The 17,020-nt window shown below is 41.3% G+C and overlaps 1 protein-coding gene across 2 annotated transcripts in view; it reads right to left on the bottom strand.

The window, feature by feature from the left end:
* Window positions 1-411: 411 nt before the first annotated feature.
* The window catches only part of LOC119503022 (zinc fingers and homeoboxes protein 2-like), a 129,289-nt gene continuing 112,680 nt past the window's right edge, over window positions 412-17,020 (bottom strand). Inside the window, exons 4-5 of one of the 2 annotated variants that reach the window (XM_037794453.1) lie at window positions 14,572-14,791; window positions 412-3,281 (exon numbers count right to left, since the gene is read on the bottom strand). In XM_037794453.1, coding sequence (XP_037650381.1) covers window positions 14,575-14,791 — 217 coding nt within the window. In that variant the 3' untranslated portion in view covers window positions 412-3,281; window positions 14,572-14,574. Of the gene's footprint in view, window positions 3,282-8,336; window positions 8,860-14,571; window positions 14,792-17,020 lie in introns of those variants that run through there. The other variant, XM_037794454.1, reaches the window with a different exon arrangement.

Here is a 17,020-nt window from a genome sequence, read left to right on the forward strand (position 1 = left end):
AGTTTAAAACCCTCCCACCCCCTTGTTGTTGAGTTGTTCGTTGAGGCCAGCCCTGGTATGCATTTGTAAATACAGTATTTCAGATATATGTAGTCTTATCATCTTTAAATCTGACCAGGACACTACAGCGGCAGAAGCAATACATAAAGAAGCTCATATTTTTGTTTTTACTATTATTCTTTTTCTGTCGGAATGGAACTAGTTTCAACTAAGCCTACCAAGCCAACATGTAGTTATGTATTGAATAAAAGGCTATTTATCTTTTTTTGTTTTGTTTGTTTTTGTTTATTACAGGTGTGTATGATGGTGTGCAGGACGACAAAGAGAGAGAGAGAGAGAACGAAGAAGGGAAATAGAGGAAAGAGAGATAAAGTGATAGAGAGAAAAAGAGAGTATGATTCAGGCAGCATGATTCTGGGTGTTTTTTGTGTTGTGTGATCGTTACCGTTGAATCCTTCTGCGCTTTGCCACCATTTGACAGTTTTTTTTACTGCGTTTTGTTGTTGTTGTTGTTTGTTCGTTTGTTCCTTATCGGTTTTAAAACAAAGATCCACGACAGTCACTTGGTCATACAAGCATGTTCGTCGGAACAAGAAGTGCAGATTGGCTTTTTTTTTTTTTTCTGTGTGTTTTTTCCTTTGCTTTTTCTTCAAAAAAGGGTTCCAGACAGAGTGGCTACAATAATAATAATAATATAATAATAATAATATAATAATAGCACTTGACTTCACTTCAGCACAGTAAAAAAAAAAAAAAAAAAAAAAAAAAAGAAGAAAAAAGGTCCAAAGGTGCTTTTTTTGTGTTTTGTTTTTTAAAATCTGATTTGATGTGAAGCGAAGTCCCCCCCTCTTCCTCCCTCCTCCTCCTCCTCCTCCTCCTCCTCCTCCTCTTCCTCCACCCTCCTCTCAGCGGGGAAGTGGCGGGCGGAAGTCCAGTGCCGGTGAGATGAAGAAGAAGTGACTGAAGTATTGCCAACTGGTCCGTCTTTTTTTTTTTGTGTTTTTTTTTGTAGTGGTTCCACTCTGGTTCAGTACAAAAACAGACGAAGAAAGAAAAGAAAACGCACACCACTGCTGGCATCGTTTTTTTTTTTTTTTTCAAAAGTCCAAATAAAATAAAAGAAGAAGAAGAAACCGAGAGAGAGGGTTTAAAAACAAACAGGAGGGTTTCGGAGGGGGACGATTTGCTCCCATTTTACAAAATGTAACAAAATTTTTTCCGCAAAATTTTACAAATCTGTAGCAATACAGGAAAAAAAACAAAATCAAACAAACATATATATCCTATTTACAAGAAGAAGAAGAAGAAGAAGAAGAAGAACCCTTTTTTTTTTTTCAAAAGTGTAGTGAGAATGCAGCAGATCCCAGCTTTGGCACTCGGCGTTTGTGTTTGTTTTGTTTGTTTTAAATCCACCCTGTCGGTCGGTCGGTCGTCGGTGTGTACAGTCAGTCTGCTGCTGCAGGCACACATTCAGTGCTCTGTTTCACCCTCCTCCTCGCGTCTCCACGGCAACGCAGGTCACGCACAACATCACCTCAGCCGAAAACATCCGTCCAGGCCAGAGTTCACAACCTGCTAATCCTCCCCTCTCACGAGACGGACGCCGCTTCCTTCACCGAGACTTAAAGGAGAAGTTCAGGGTTTGGTGCTGATCATGAAACTGGCTTCTTCTTAAAGGGAAAGTTCTAAATGTTCATCACGGTTCAGGATGTTAACAAAATGAAATCAAGCTTTTGGGAAATCTCTGTGATCATCAATCAAACTCCCACTTTTAAATCTTCAAAAGGGAAGCAGCCAATCCTCTTTATCGATAACAAATCCTCCTTTTAAAGGGAAGTTAGACTTCAACATACCGATCAAACCTCGTCTTTAAAGGCAAGATCAGGAAGTTACAGTCCAAATTTAGTGAAAATTTTAAAGGAATCCACCACTGTTACGAGAATATTAGTTAACTGGTTGAGATAAACAGCAAGGTGTCATTCCCAGGACACCATACACCGACAAAGGCAGACCAACAACGGTTAGGGCAACCAAGACAAGATTCTCAGGAGGTGTTTAGTTTCTCTTTAGGAAACATCAACACTTTCTTATCCATCTTTTCACATACCGCCACTTTGTCACGCGCCTCGGTGTCACGCACTTCGGTGTCATGCACCTTGTTGTCACGCACCTTGGTGTCACGCTATTTTTGGCATCAAAACTACGACAGGTTAGGTTTAGGAAAGAACTTCATGGTTGGGCTTAAACTTACTGCGTTTGTTCGGCGAAAATGAAACTGAACATTGTGAACACGGGACACGAACGAACAGCTGATTGTAACGTGACGCTCGGGATGTGAACGGCGGTCTCCTGGATGAAAGCCTTGTGTTTGTTGGATCCATCCACCTCCCACCGGCCGGCCCTGTGTGTCTGTTTTCACTCTTTAAATTACGTCAACACACTCCCGGCGCACTTTCTCTGAGCGTTTATACTGTTGCCGCGGATGGGTTTACATATTACATATAGGTAATGGAACGGCCGCTGAACGGGCGGTGCTATCTTATTTATTTGTTCCTTTTTTACCTGAATGACTTCCATGCCTCCTGATGAAACAGGCGGTTTGTAGCAGTAGTCATAAACTGTGATTGGCTGGTAAGACTTGTACTTATACAGCACTATTGATAAGTATAGATACTAACTAATCTACCTATACAGAACTGTGTCCGACTGAAGGAAAACCTCGTCTTCACCTACGAGTCTGATTTCTGAAGGTGCGCCGAGCCTCGTCTCTGCATATACTAGACGAGGATCAGCTCCTTTATGGTAATACTATTGTAAAACTCACATTACTGCGAGAAATGAAAAGAAAGCACCAATTTGAGTTTCACTGTAAGGGAGGGCAGTTTCAATTATCTTCACAGATCGTGACCCTGAATCTCTCCTTGCACTCTTCTGATTTCAATTTGCGAGCGTGTTTACGCCTCGCCAAAATAAAATAAAAGCCCCCGCCGAGTCTTTTTTTAAACTCATGCTTTTGTTGTGTGAATGTGGAGGGGTGGGGGGGGGTCACTGCGGGTCGAGAACGCTGACGAGATTACCTCCGACGTGACGGAGGAGAATGTTGTGCGTGAGCTGGGATGCGACAATCAAGAGATAAAAATCGATGAAATAAAAAAAAAAATCTGGAAAAAAAACTCTTCTTTTTGTTGCTTCATTCTCCGTCCACCTCGTTTTCTTTCCTCCTGTATGTTTCCAGCAGCAGCGGCGGCGGCGGCAGCGATGGCGGCAGATCCTAGTCGCACCTGAGATGGACAGAAGAGAGGACAGAGGAGGGGAAGACTGTCAAACGTTTCTCAACACAAGAGAAATGTCAGTTTCACAACGACTCAGATCATTCCCACAAAACAAAAACAAAAGAGGGGGGGATTAAAAAGTAATTGTTGTGCCAGGAGCCGGTGTTTTCGTGGTCGCCTGGTGCTGCTGGGAACTGGGACACATTGTGAAATAACGGCTTTCTCACCGACGGCGGACCTGACCGGCCGGCCGGCCGGCGCTCTCTCTCCTAATCCGTGTAAAGAGGGAAACTGTGTTAAAGTTGTGTTTTTGTGTGGGAGTGATTAAAATGAGGCAGTCGCTGCGGTTACACAAACAGGACAATGGATGGTAACACACAGACGGATTCCCTCTGTTAGTCTCTAATAGTGGAGCTTCGGTTACCTCCAGAACGATGATACAGGACGGCAGATCAAAATATTCTGAACACATGAATTATATTCGAATGTAGAGGCATCTCTCTCAATGTTTTATAGTTTTATGTATTAATCTTTCTGCCATTTGAATGCACTGCACTGATGTGACATTACAACATTTGGCCGTCGCCGTCTTGAATTTTGGCCGTAACCATCTTGATCTTTGGCCATCAACATCTTCTTGGTTTTTGGCCGTAGCCATCGTAATTTTTGGTCATCGCCATCTTGATTTATGGCTACCGTCATCTTGTTTTTTGGCTGCCACCGTCTTGATTTTTGTCTGTCGCCATCTTCACATTGTGAAATAACGGCTTTCAGCTCATTCTTTATCCGTCCAGGCCACAACTTTACTGTTCTGGTTCACTCTCACCGCTCTAAGAGCGTCTTTTACAGAGGAAAAGCTGTAAAAATCAACGCAAACAGACTCAGTTAGAGACTAGCTGGTGAACGTACCGGAGGTGGGAGTGAAGCTTCGGTTATACTTTCCGCAAAAATGGCTACCCGACATGAGCTGACGTTGAATCGTGACGTAGAAATCTTTACATTCCTTACATTCACAAATTCTGACGTCGCCATATCTGACCTCATCATCTTTCAGTCTATCAGCAGTCAGTCTTTCTCCAGACGTTACAGACCGCTGCCTGTTTTTAAAACTGAACTCACTGTTAATATTTTGAAACTCAACAGTGATGAAATCATCAGCTGTGAGTTAAAGAGAACGGTTTCTGTTCAGCTGGATGAGCTGTGAACAGCTGTTCAATCAGCTGTACAATCAGACGCTGTTACATCAACAGCTGACGGTCCAATATGGCCGACAGAGGGTGTGTTTCATTACGTACACAAACAGCCGAATACTCACAGGATGATGGAGCTCTACTGTAACAGCCACAAGAATCTAAGGGAACCTAAACAACAAATGAGTATGTGGAATTTGATGTACAAAATATCCAGATCTTTGTAGGAACCTGGTGTTTTGTGTTTTGCTCTCAGCTAACTTCACTTTTGTACCAAATATTTCACTGAGGTTCTGGAAAAGTTCTGCAGAAAAACAAGACTGTTTTGTGTTAATGTTAGACACAATCATCTTTTTCAGTCCTTTTGTCAGCAGGATGTTTCAACAACACGTTCACAAGTTTCAATGAAAGTTTGTCCTTGTGCCAAAAGAACAAGTGTTTAATCTTTGTTGTCGTTTTTTAAAAGATGTCAGATGATACAGAACAGCAGGAAAAAATATTCTGAACACATGAATTATATTTAAACGTAGAGGCAGCTGTTTTTGGTCGAGGCCGTCTTGGTTATGCCTATAGAAGGAGGCTGGGTCAAGCGCCATCAACGCATCATATCTCTGGTCTGCACTCGCCGAAATTGAGCCAACCGCAATGCACGACCGCAGCTTCAGTTACACAGCGCATGTGTTATATCCCATACCCCAAGACCCATGTCCGCCCCTGACCCATCCTCTTTTCCATAGGCCTTGATCTTGCAGTGTGTTCCAATCCTGGTACTTCTGTACTTACACTTACTATTTTTAGTGCATAAGTGCGTTCACACTGTGAAGTATGGCAAAATGCAGTGCACTCAAGTACCCGGATGTTGTACTCAAAACGTTCAAATGGTTGAGTGTGGACCGCTGGACACTTTTCACACTCAATTGTCGCCATGTTGGCTGCGTAGTGGAATGGGCGGGACCACGACCGCCATTCAAACGTGAAAATGGCGGCAGATGATGCAGGACCTTTTGCAGTGCTGAACAACGTGCCTCATAGATGTAAGTTATAACGTTTCACGTCGACTCATTTGATTTCATTTTCTGTGTATTCTGGATCGACAAAGCAGGCAGATATTTTGGCGGGTAGTTGACGGGTAAAACCTGAAGGAGGCAGCAGTGCAACACAAAGGATGTCAGCTGCTGTAAAACCACGAAGAAGAAGAAGATATTTTGGCGGGTAGCGATCCGCGGTGAAATGTTGCGATCGTCATTTTTGGTAAGCGCGCCGCAGATTATTCGATTTGAGACGATCCTACCCCGTTGAAATTCACACACTACTCAAGTAAGTACAGAGTCACACAGTGCACTGTATTGAAGTGTACTTCAGGAAGTACGTGGATTGGAACACATTGTTGGATTTTGGCCGTTGCGATCTTGTTTTTTTGCAACCAGAAGGGACACGAGAGGTTGGAGCTAAGTGCAACCGAACGCTGAATAAAACATTTTTAGACGACCAAAATGATTATAATTAACTTTGATGAACTGAACACACACTGTGAACGGGTTAAAGTTGTAAGATGAAAACAATCATCTGTACTGACGAGGTTTTCACTCCTTTCTTTTAGCAGGATGTTTCAAAAACACATTTACAAGTTTCAATGGAAGTTTGTCCTTGTGCCAAAAGAACAAGTGTCTGGTCTTTGTTGCAGTTTTTTAAAGGATGTCAGATGATACAGAACGGCGGGTAAAAATATTCTGAACACATGAATTATATTTAAACGTAGAGGCAGCTCTCTCAACGCTTTCTAGTTTTATGTATTAATATTTCAATGTACCAACATTACAGTTGGGTTTGATGTAAAGTCGGGAAGGCGACTCTGGATGATGATGCACTGAAAACATGTTTCTGGCTGCAAATCAATTTTTTTTTTTACTGAAACGAAAACCTCCTTTTTTATTAAAATTAAAATCAATTATTATGATTCTTCTTTTAAGATTGCGGTTACCTGGAAACAGGTAACTTTCATTGTGTGCTGCCTCTGTGTTTTACATTATAATGATGACAGCGAGGGAGAAGCACTGCAGCGTTTTGGCAATTAAGCCTTCATCTATAAGCTACGACTGTTGATAGGTTATTATGGGACGCTGCGCAGTGCTCTGCTGATTAAATGAAGCCCCGAGCTGCTGTGATTAGTGAGACAGGACAATGGATGGCACGCACACACACACATACACACACAAACTCTCACACAAACCATTAACACACACACTTACAGACAAGCTGGAGACATCGTATCAATTTGCGCAGCAGGAATTTGTTTTTGCTCCATCAATCGTTACAGCTCCTTAATGTAATCTGGGCGGTGCCATCACTCTTTATTAGTATCATCTAGCTGCCGTGACCTTTGACCCCCGATTCTGACCCACACAATGCGTAGACGGAATAAAAGAAACAGTTTGCCTAAAGCTCGGCAGATAATGTGACACTACATGTTTTAATCTTCCTCTCTACACGACCAGAACCGGTTTCTGTTCACATGAGTTCACCATGAGGTTAGACATCAAATCCTCAATGTAGACAGAAAGAGAGAACGGCAGCGGTACTCTTCAAATTCTTTTATGAACAGAAATTAAAAGAGATAAATATGTAGCCGCAGAAGTCTGGAGGATCAGATCAGTCTCAGTCACGACTATAGTTTTAGCCCCGACCATAGCCTGGATATAAGAAGTGGACGTAGTCGCCGTGACGTCACCCATTGGTTTGTGGACTACGGTTTTAAAGCCTCGAGTTTGGCATTTTGGCCGTCGCAATCTTGTTTTTTGTCCTTGCCGTCTTGGTTTTTGGCCGTAGCCATGGTGATTTTTGGCTGTTGCCATCCTTGTTTATGGCGTCACCATCTTGATTTTTGGCCAATGCCATCCTGGTTTTTGGCTTTCGCCATCTTGGTTTTTGGCCTTCGCCATCTTAGTTGTTGGCCTTCGCCATCTTGGTTTTTGGCCTTTGCCATCTTGGTTTTTGGGACACCGGTCTCCTGGTTTTAAGTCTTGTGTTTATTTGACCCTTCCACCACCCCTCCCTCGCCTGCCGTCTCGGACTCTCACGTTATTAATACTACGTCGACTAAACACCGCGGGTGGGTTTACGTCTGAGTTAGTTGAAAGCCCAGTTTCTCACATACTGTTGCTAAATGGCGCCTCGTGCGTCAGTATCCGATGCCGAGGATCACTTCCCAAACGGCGGTATTTGATAGGTTAGTTAGTGAGAACGGGTTTGTTTGACGTAACGTCAGCACTGTAACCTCTTCACATCCTGTTGATTAATGTTTTAAACTAAAATTAAAGAAGATAAAAGAATGAATAGTCAAACAAGTCTCGCTCTTTATTCTAGGATTTATTGGCTCCATTCACTGAATTTGCTCTCTCACCTATTTCTATTTTGTAATTCAGAGACACGTTTTTTTTCCCGCCGCCTCTCAGTAATTGATTTCAGTGCCGTTATTCTTAGCAGACATGTTTGTCTCTTTTATCTTCCATTTACCTTGGCCTCCTCCCCGAAAGCACAGCGTTATGATTACTACTGACTGATATCAGGGGGATGGAAATCTCATTTTTTATAATGTTTTGGCTTAATAACTTTTACAGTCTTTAATTCCAGCTGAATATGAGATGATCTTTTTTGTTATGATTCATAACCAACGCTGCTTTTAACTCCTCTTGTTTATCAATATTTATATTTAATGTAGTTATTTTGTTCTTCTTCTCCTCACTCTGCTTTCACAAGATATAATTATATTTTCACACCTTTCTTGTGCGTTTTTTTTCTTTTAAAAGAAGCTGATTTACTCCACGAGTTGTATTTAACCTGTAACGTGACTTTTGAAGTTGATTTATTTTAGTGTGTGTAAGCAGGAGGAAACTGTTGGAGGGCAGATGTGACGGGCAGTTAAATATAATAAGGAATGTAATAAACACACATTCATGTTTTTTTGTGATGAGATGAGCGCCTCGAACATCCAGAGTACACAAATAAAAAAATGCATTTTTGTTGAGCTACATGCAAAGCAGAACGGACACGTGTGAAAAATGAGGTGGCGACAAAAGACGAGGTCACCACGGTGATCCGAGGTCGACACGAACACGCGAAAACATACATACCGCAAACATTTCTGCCTTTCATTTAATCGCATCCGTACAAAAGTCCTTATTCAATATCTCACATTCTCTTTCACCTTCTGAAGCAGGAATCTGAGCTGAATAGCTGATGTTTGATTTATTCTCCCCGGTGTGCCACACAGGAGGGGCATCACTGAAATCAAGTGAGCCTGAAAGTCTCTTCGGCGTCCTCGGTTTTGCTGGCGTTCGGTGTGACAAACCCCACCCGTCTGGCACTGGAGGGGCTTAAAACAAACACCACTTGAGTGTCTGGTCCAGGAGAGACGAGCGCCAAGCACACCGACGGCATCAGAAAGAAAGAAATGAATAGGAGGGATGAAAGAAAAAAAAATTCTAAATATTTGAATTAAGAACTCAACAGAAAGGTGACTGGAAACCATTTTCACCTGTTCCCAAGTGACAGATATTAAAATATTACAATTTTAACCAGATAAGCACAAAGGAGTAAATTCAAAATGAAGCCAGGCAGAAGATACCAGCGCCGGTTCTGGCCCTTTTGGTGCCCTAGGCGTTACTCGGATTTGGAGCGCCCCCTCGCCGCCACCATTAGGGTTCAACCCTCCAGAAACCGAACCCTACTGTACATCAGCGTTTCTCAAACTCTTTTCAATAACGCACCCCCTTTGAAACATTTTTCACCAACACGTCTTTAATGTTTTATGCTGAGATGTGATTGGAGGTGCGCTGGCTTCATGCAACTGTTGGCTGTTGAGGTAAATCTCGTTAAAACATGATACTTCCTGATACTGACTGCTATTTTATTGGCTCAGTTTCCTTATTTTCAACCGTGTTGCTGCTACCTTTACATTTTTCTTGATTTTACGTCTGTCATTTATTCGGTCACACTGAACAAACATAATCGTGATTACGATTGTTGCGGCAGTTGACAGTGAATATAAAATATGGTAACACATTAACTTGTGATTTTTAGGTTGTAGCGGCTCAGTTTCAAAGAGAGAGTGAAGATATTGGCTCCATATGAAATTAGGAAAACCTAAAGAATTGGTACCAAACATGTTATACTAGCTTGTTGTGAAGGAGGTTAAATAACGCTCCAAGCTTATGCTACATTTTGGCGAGGAAAAACTGTCATGGTCAATTTCAAAGGGGTCCCTTGACGTCTGAAAAAAATGTTTGGAAAAATGTCCAAAAAAAGTTTTAAAAAGTCCGGAAAATGTCTGAAAAAATTAGAAAAATGTCCGAAAATATGTCGAAAAATTGTCAAAAAAAGCTAAAAAAATGTCCAACAAATGTCAGAAAAAAGTTAAAAAAAAGTTTGATACCGGTGTTATTTGAAACTAGAAAAGAACTAATGATACTAGCTTGTTGTGAAGGAGGTTAAATAACGCTCCAAGCTTATGCTACATTTTGGCGAGGGAAAACTGTCATGGTCAATTTCAAAGGGGTACCTTGACGTCTGAAAAAAATGTTTGGAAAAATGTCCAAAAAAAGTTTTAAAAAGTCCGGAAAATGTCTGAAAAAATCAGAAAAATGTCCGAAAATATGTCGAAAAATTGTCAAAAAAAGCTAAAAAAATGTCCAACAAATGTCAGAAAAAAGTTAAAAAAAAGTTTGATACCGGTGTTATTTGAAACTAGAAAAGAACTAATGAATCCATCGGTACCAACCATGTCATACTAGCTTGTCGTGAAGGAGGTTAAATAACGCTCCAAACTTACGCTACATTTTGGTGAGGAAAAACTGTCATGACCATTTTCAAAGCGGTCCCTTGACCTCTGACCTCCAGATATGTGAATGTAAATGGGTTCTATGGGTACCCACGAGTCTCCCCTTTACAGACATGACCACTTTATGATAATCACATGCAGTTTGGGGCAAGTCATAGTCAAGTCAGCACACTGACACACTGACAGCTGTTGTTGCCTGTTGGGCTGCAGTTTGCCATGTTATGATTTGAGCATATTGTTTTATGCTAAATGCAGTACCTGTGAGGGTTTCTGGATCAATATCTGTCATTGTTTTGTGTTTTTAATTGATTTCTAATAATAAATATATACATACATTTGTAATAAAGCAGCATATTTGTCCACTCCCATGTTGATAAGAGTATTAAATACTTGATAAATCTCCCTTTAAGGTACATTTAGAACAGATAATAAATGTGTGATTGAAAGTGATGTACTATAACTTAAATAGGTCACTAAAATATGGGATTTGTTTGGTTTTAAGCAATCAGATTCACTCTCCTTCTATGTAAATCTGTCACAATTAATCATCACGGTTCATGATTTAATGATTATGTTAAAAGCTTCATTCTGATTAGAAGAATCTTCCCCGTTTCACCTCGTATTGTAATTTCAGACGGTTGGAGTGCGACTGAACTGGAGCCGTTTTTTCCATCAACAGAGTTTCGGTGGATTCCAGCGTTCACCTGCCACAGTCAGTAATCTGTGAGCCAAACTGATCCGGAGAGCAGAAACTCAGCCGGCGGTGAAAGCTGGCACCTGAACTGAGCGTCTGGCGGAGCAGACGAGTGTGTGTGCGGACGCAGAGTTTAGTTTAGATAGCAGCTCGTGTTAATTTATCATCCTGCTCACAAACTGGATCTGATCTACCAAAACAACAACCCCCCCTCTCATGATGATACACGCCTCACCGTCCTGCTGCTATAGCGGCGTTAACTGTCTGATTTAGGCGTTAACATGTCGGACATTATCAAGTTGCATTTCTGTAAATCTCAAAAAACTGACCACACTAAACGCCGGATGGCCTCACTAAGGACACATTCCTGGTCGATGACTTTGTAATGTGAACGCTGTATTTCTACCGTTTACTTATTTATTTGTCTCCCCGATATCTCACGGCAACGCAGCCCCTTTGCGTTGTTTTAACGCGGGGCAGATTTCGTCCTGACATCTGTGGACATCCAGTGCTCTACGATAATACCGAATATTTGGACAGAGAACGGACAAAACTCTGTTGTTTTTTTACTTTCATGTTTAACAGTATCACTAACTTTCATATTTTAAATTTTTGAGAACCTTTTTTCTGTTTCTGCATTGTTTTTTATGTGAATTAACAGTTTTATGTTTTTATTTTCGCCTCAATGGACAAAAAAAGCATTTTTGAGCTGAAAGATTATAGCAGGAAAAACACATTATGAGACATTACTGACAAATCCTACAGTTATAGCTGCGTATTGATTATTGATTTCAGCTGTCAAGTGTTGATTTTGAAGACATCCAAAAGTGGTGACAATCTTTCAAGAGTGACGATGTCAGAAGTCGAGTCTCCGCCGTGTTTACGGCTGTTTGTCTTGAGGAAATCATTTGAACGATGAGTCTATTTTGAAAAAGCCGAAGCCGAACGTGGAAACATTAAAACTTTCAATCTTCTGTCAGAACAGACAGGAGAGGGAGGAAGCAGCAGACTTTTGTCGTCACACTTTGCCCCAGGCGGAGCCTTTTATCTATCAAACTTTACCACACCGGGGGGTCTGCTGCTATTTTAGGCCTCCAATAACGCTTCTTTTTGTTTTTTTTCTTCCCTTCCTAAATTTTCCTGAAGTTGGTGTTTGTTGCTGAGCAGCTGAAGCCAAAACTCACACAGCTACACACACACAGACGGCGACTGGCTGGAGAGGTTTTGTTTGTTGCCTGGGATCGAGGTGTTGGCGTCAACGCTGACAGACTGGGAGGTGGAGGGGAGACACTGGGGACCAGCAGGACCTCCATCAGTTAAATCACTCTACATGTGAAAACCTGCACACACACATTCAGCTAACGGATCGTATCTACAGCCTCCGTCCTCGCCACGCTCCCCATTCATAGGCTGTATCTGAAACCTCGTACTGTACTAGTAGAACAACCTCATATTATACTAGTAGAACAACCTCATACTATACTAGTAGAACAACCTCATACTATACTAGTAGAACAACCTCATACTATACTAGTAGTACAACCTCATACTATACTAGTACAACAACCTCATACTATACTAGTAGAACAACCTCATACTATACTAGTAGTACAACCTCATACTATACTAGTACAACAACCTCATACTATACTAGTAGAACAACCTCATACTATACTAGTAGTACAACCTCATACTATACTAGTAGAACAACCTCATACTATACTAGTAGTACAACCTCATACTATACTAGTAGAGCAACCTCATACTATACTAGTAGAGCAACCTCATACTATACTAGTAGAACAACCTCATACTATACTAGTAGAACAACCTCATACTATACTAGTAGTACAACCTCATACTATACTAGTAGAGCAACCTCATACTATACTAGTAGTACAACCTCATACTATACTAGTACAACAACCTCATACTATACTAGTAGAACAACCTCATACTATACTAGTAGTACAACCTCATACTATACTAGTAGAGCAACCTCATACTATACTAGTAGAGCAACCTCATACTATACTAGTAGAACAACCTCATACTATACTAGTAGAACAACCTCATACTATACTAGTAGAACAACCTCATACTATACTAGTAGTACAACCTCATACTATACTAGTAGTAGTTATACTACTAGTATAGTATGAGGTTGTACTACTAGTATAGTATGAGGTTTCAGATACAGTCTATGTAAGCAGCCGTGCAAGGCATTCTGGTAGCATAGCGGTGCATTTGAGAGAGATTTGCATTAAGTTGAGGTCTACGCTATTTTATGCAAATCAGGGGCGTCCAGCGGACTCGCCCGCCTGCGACTCCCCGCCTGCGACTCGCCCGCCTGCGACTCGCCCGCCTGCGACTCGCCCGCCTGCGACTCGCCCGCCTGCGACTCGCCGCCTGCGACTCGCCGCCTGGGAATCGCCGCCTGGGAATCGCCGCCTGGGAATCGCCTATTTCTTTCTCTTTGTTCACCACTGCGCTCTGAAACACGTTATTTCTAACGGCTTGCATTGCATCACGACGGCTTTTTTCGCTACGTCGAGCAAAGCCCGACTTTGAGCGCTGTGATGAGCGCTGAAGCTCAAACTGCGCTGTGTCGCGAGCACGCTCTTCCACCAGGAAATGACATCATGCAAGGCGATATATTGTGATTTTTTAAATCTAATTTTAGGAAACTGTCACAGTATAACGAACGCACCGCCATACGCAAAAAGAATCTGAGTAGAGAAAGTTAACTATTAATTAAACATTTTGTACCATGTGTTTGAGAATCGATACAGTATCACAAAACATAATATTAGGATACTCGATATTTTCAATATTTGTTTACACCCCTACTAGCAGCACAACTTTTGACAGAAAACCTCCAACTACAAAGTAAATCATTACTCTTTGTATTCTGAATATATAAATCATGATGATTATATATTTGTAAAACGTCCCCCAGCGGGCCGCACGACGCTGAAGCAAAGCAGGAAGCTGGAAAACATTTTCTGCGTCCAGCCTCCAGTCTCACAACGACACGTCATACGTCTCTTATTCACAACGATACGTCACTGGATGTTAACGAGGCCGGTTTAAAACTTTTAAGAACTTTGCAAACATGTTTTTATGAGGAAGGAGAATATGCATTCAACATGTTTGTTTGAGCTCAAGGATAAACACAAGTGAGTAAAGAAAACCACGGATCACATTTAACATTATCACCGTTGTTAAATCGTCTTGTTTCTCGATGGAGAAAGAGACGCCTCCGTGCTTCATGCTGCACTTAATGACTTAAAAGGAGGTCATTTGTCATTTTTGACATTTTATGGAATAAGCGATTAATCATCTAACTGAGAAATAATTAGCGTTTGTATTGATAGTGATGTAATTCAGTTACAGGTCTAATTAAAAGATATTGGCCTTTTAACATTTACAAAATACTCCATATCAGACATGAATGCATCTTTTCACAGAATACCCTGTAAAATAATTTTAAATACATCTAATAGTTTTATCATAAAATGAAACACACGTCTGAACCACGGACGGATTACATCAAACCCAACATGGCCGCCCGCTCACCGTTTATCCAGTCAGCCTCCCAGACGCGTCCTCCGTCATCTTCCTCTCTCGGTCCAGCAGCAGCTGCCGTCCTCTTCTCGAGTGTCCGTCCTCCAGCCAGCTGCCGAACACCTCCCGCGCTCCTCCCACGACCCCGCCGTTCTGGCCGCCGTTCTGGCCGCCGTTCTGGCCGCCGTTCTGGCCGCCGTTCTTCAGCTCCGCCGCGGTCTGCTGCCTCAGTCTGTTGAAGCCGGTCACAGGTTAACGGACAGTTAGCTGATACTCACCGATCAATAATCAGCTGTTGAATCATTACTGGTGATCAATGAAAACACACGTATGAACACTACGAAAGTAACACTTCAGATTCATTTTAAATCGTTAACGATGGAAACTAATTTTTGTTGTGATCAACGACTCACTAGTTCTATCAACACCAGGAGTGATTTTAAACGTGGAATGACTGCGGTATAATTTGACTGTAATCAGACGTTACGCATTCTGACTTTCAACGCCATTAGTCGGGACGAAACCAACGCAACGGTATTAACTTGAATTGTTTATATTATTCTTATTTTTATTAAACATGTCTGATAATTATTATTATGTCCTTTATCTTAATAAAAAATATTAAATTTAATTTCCAATTTCATCAAATGTTTTACATGTTTTACACGCGGTTCTGGTAAGTGTTGCGTGTTGTACGTGCTGACGTAGTTGGGCTCGGAGAAAATTACCTTGTTATTTTCATCCCGCATTACTTTGGTCTCGAGTCATTTTCGTCTCGCGTCACTGTCGTCTCGCGTCACTGTCGTCTCGCGTCACTGTCGTCTCGCGTCACTTTGGTCTCGCGTCACTTTCGTCTCGCGTCACTTTCGTCTCGCTTCACTTTCGTCTCGCTTCACTTTCGTCCCATTTTACTCCTGTGTTACTTTCATTCCACATTAATCTGGTCTCGAGTTATTTTCGCCTCGAGTTACTTTGGTCTCGCGTCACTTTGGTCTCGCGTCACTTTGGTCTCGCGTCACTTTGGTCTCGCGTCACTTTGGTCTCGCTTCCCTTTCGTCTCGCTTCACTTTCGTCTCGCTTCACTTTCGTCTCGCTTCACTTTCGTCCTGCTTCACTTTCGTCTAGCTTCACTTTCGTCCCATTTCACTCCCGTCTTACTTTCGTCCCATTTCACTACCGTGTTACTTTCGTCCCATTTCACTCCCGTCTTACTTTCATACCAAATATTGAATGTAAGCACATAAGAAAACTCTACAGAACAGCTTTAATTTTCCTATAACATATGGTATATTCATGCTGAAAAGTGATTTGTTTTTAAATTTTCTTTTTAATTTATGTCAGGGTTTAGCTTGAGTGCAAGAACTGAAACTAACATTTTCAAGTCAAACCAATGTCATATAAACAATTTTTTAATAAGATGCTCCTCTTTTCTTTATTTGGTCTTTGCATAAATAATAAAGAGAATTCCTTGAGAATTTGAGTGTTAAACAGATTCAGAAATGAAAAGATGTGCTGTATCAGCAGATGAGGTTATCTTTTATACATTTCATCACTCTTGATAAAATGATTCATATTATGAATCGTCTCTCTGACCACCTTGAACACAGTGAAGTTAAGATGTAATGAATCTGGCATTGATTTAATTATAGCAGGCAAAAAAAAAATCAGCCGAATAATTTATGAAGTCTGTTTTTTTACGAAATTTGTTTTTCAGAATTAAAGAGATCTGTCAATCAATTTTCGATATTTAAGCGACTGACGCTCGCAATCAGATTAAACACAAGTGGGTCATAAGAGGGGCATTGTTTTTAATTATAATGAGTAGAAACTAATAATCAAAATAATTTAATTCTGAAGGAGGACATTGTCTTTGTGGACACCTCAACTGTGTCAGACACTGTGAGGAAAACTGGGACAAACTTTTTCAATTGTTGGAAAACATAATCATGTTTTACTTGAAATAAAAATGCTTTAAACTGTTACGAGAGTTGAACCCTACCAATCCGAGCCTTTCTTTTGCAGCATTTTTTCACTGCATTTACTGTAAATAAGCCGAAATAATGACTATTTACTACAACTTTGCATTGCTGTCTAATTCATTCTTAGTTCTCTGTACAACACAGAGTACGAGCTTTGTTGTGTTTATAAAACCAACAAGAACCAGAAGGGTTTCAATGTGCTGTCAGTGCAGGTTCATACTGTGGTGCTTTCCAAACCCAGAGCTCACTCATGGGAAGAATAAAACTCTTGCCCAAATTATTGTGGAGATATTGGTTTTCAACCTAATGGCTCTGTTATTTAGCCAAAGATCTCCCAAGCTCCGGCAAGGGAAGGGAAGACTAAATAGAGTCCCGTAGATTTGTGGGTTAATGTCCTGAAAACAATGTTAATGTGGCAACGAGAAAAACAACAACACAAACCCGCTGGGAGGACGCAGAAATTTGTTTTGGTCGCACAGGTG

The sequence above is a fragment of the Sebastes umbrosus genome, chromosome 15 (genome assembly GCF_015220745.1).
Source record: "Sebastes umbrosus isolate fSebUmb1 chromosome 15, fSebUmb1.pri, whole genome shotgun sequence".
Taxonomy (NCBI): Eukaryota; Metazoa; Chordata; class Actinopteri; order Perciformes; family Sebastidae; genus Sebastes; species Sebastes umbrosus.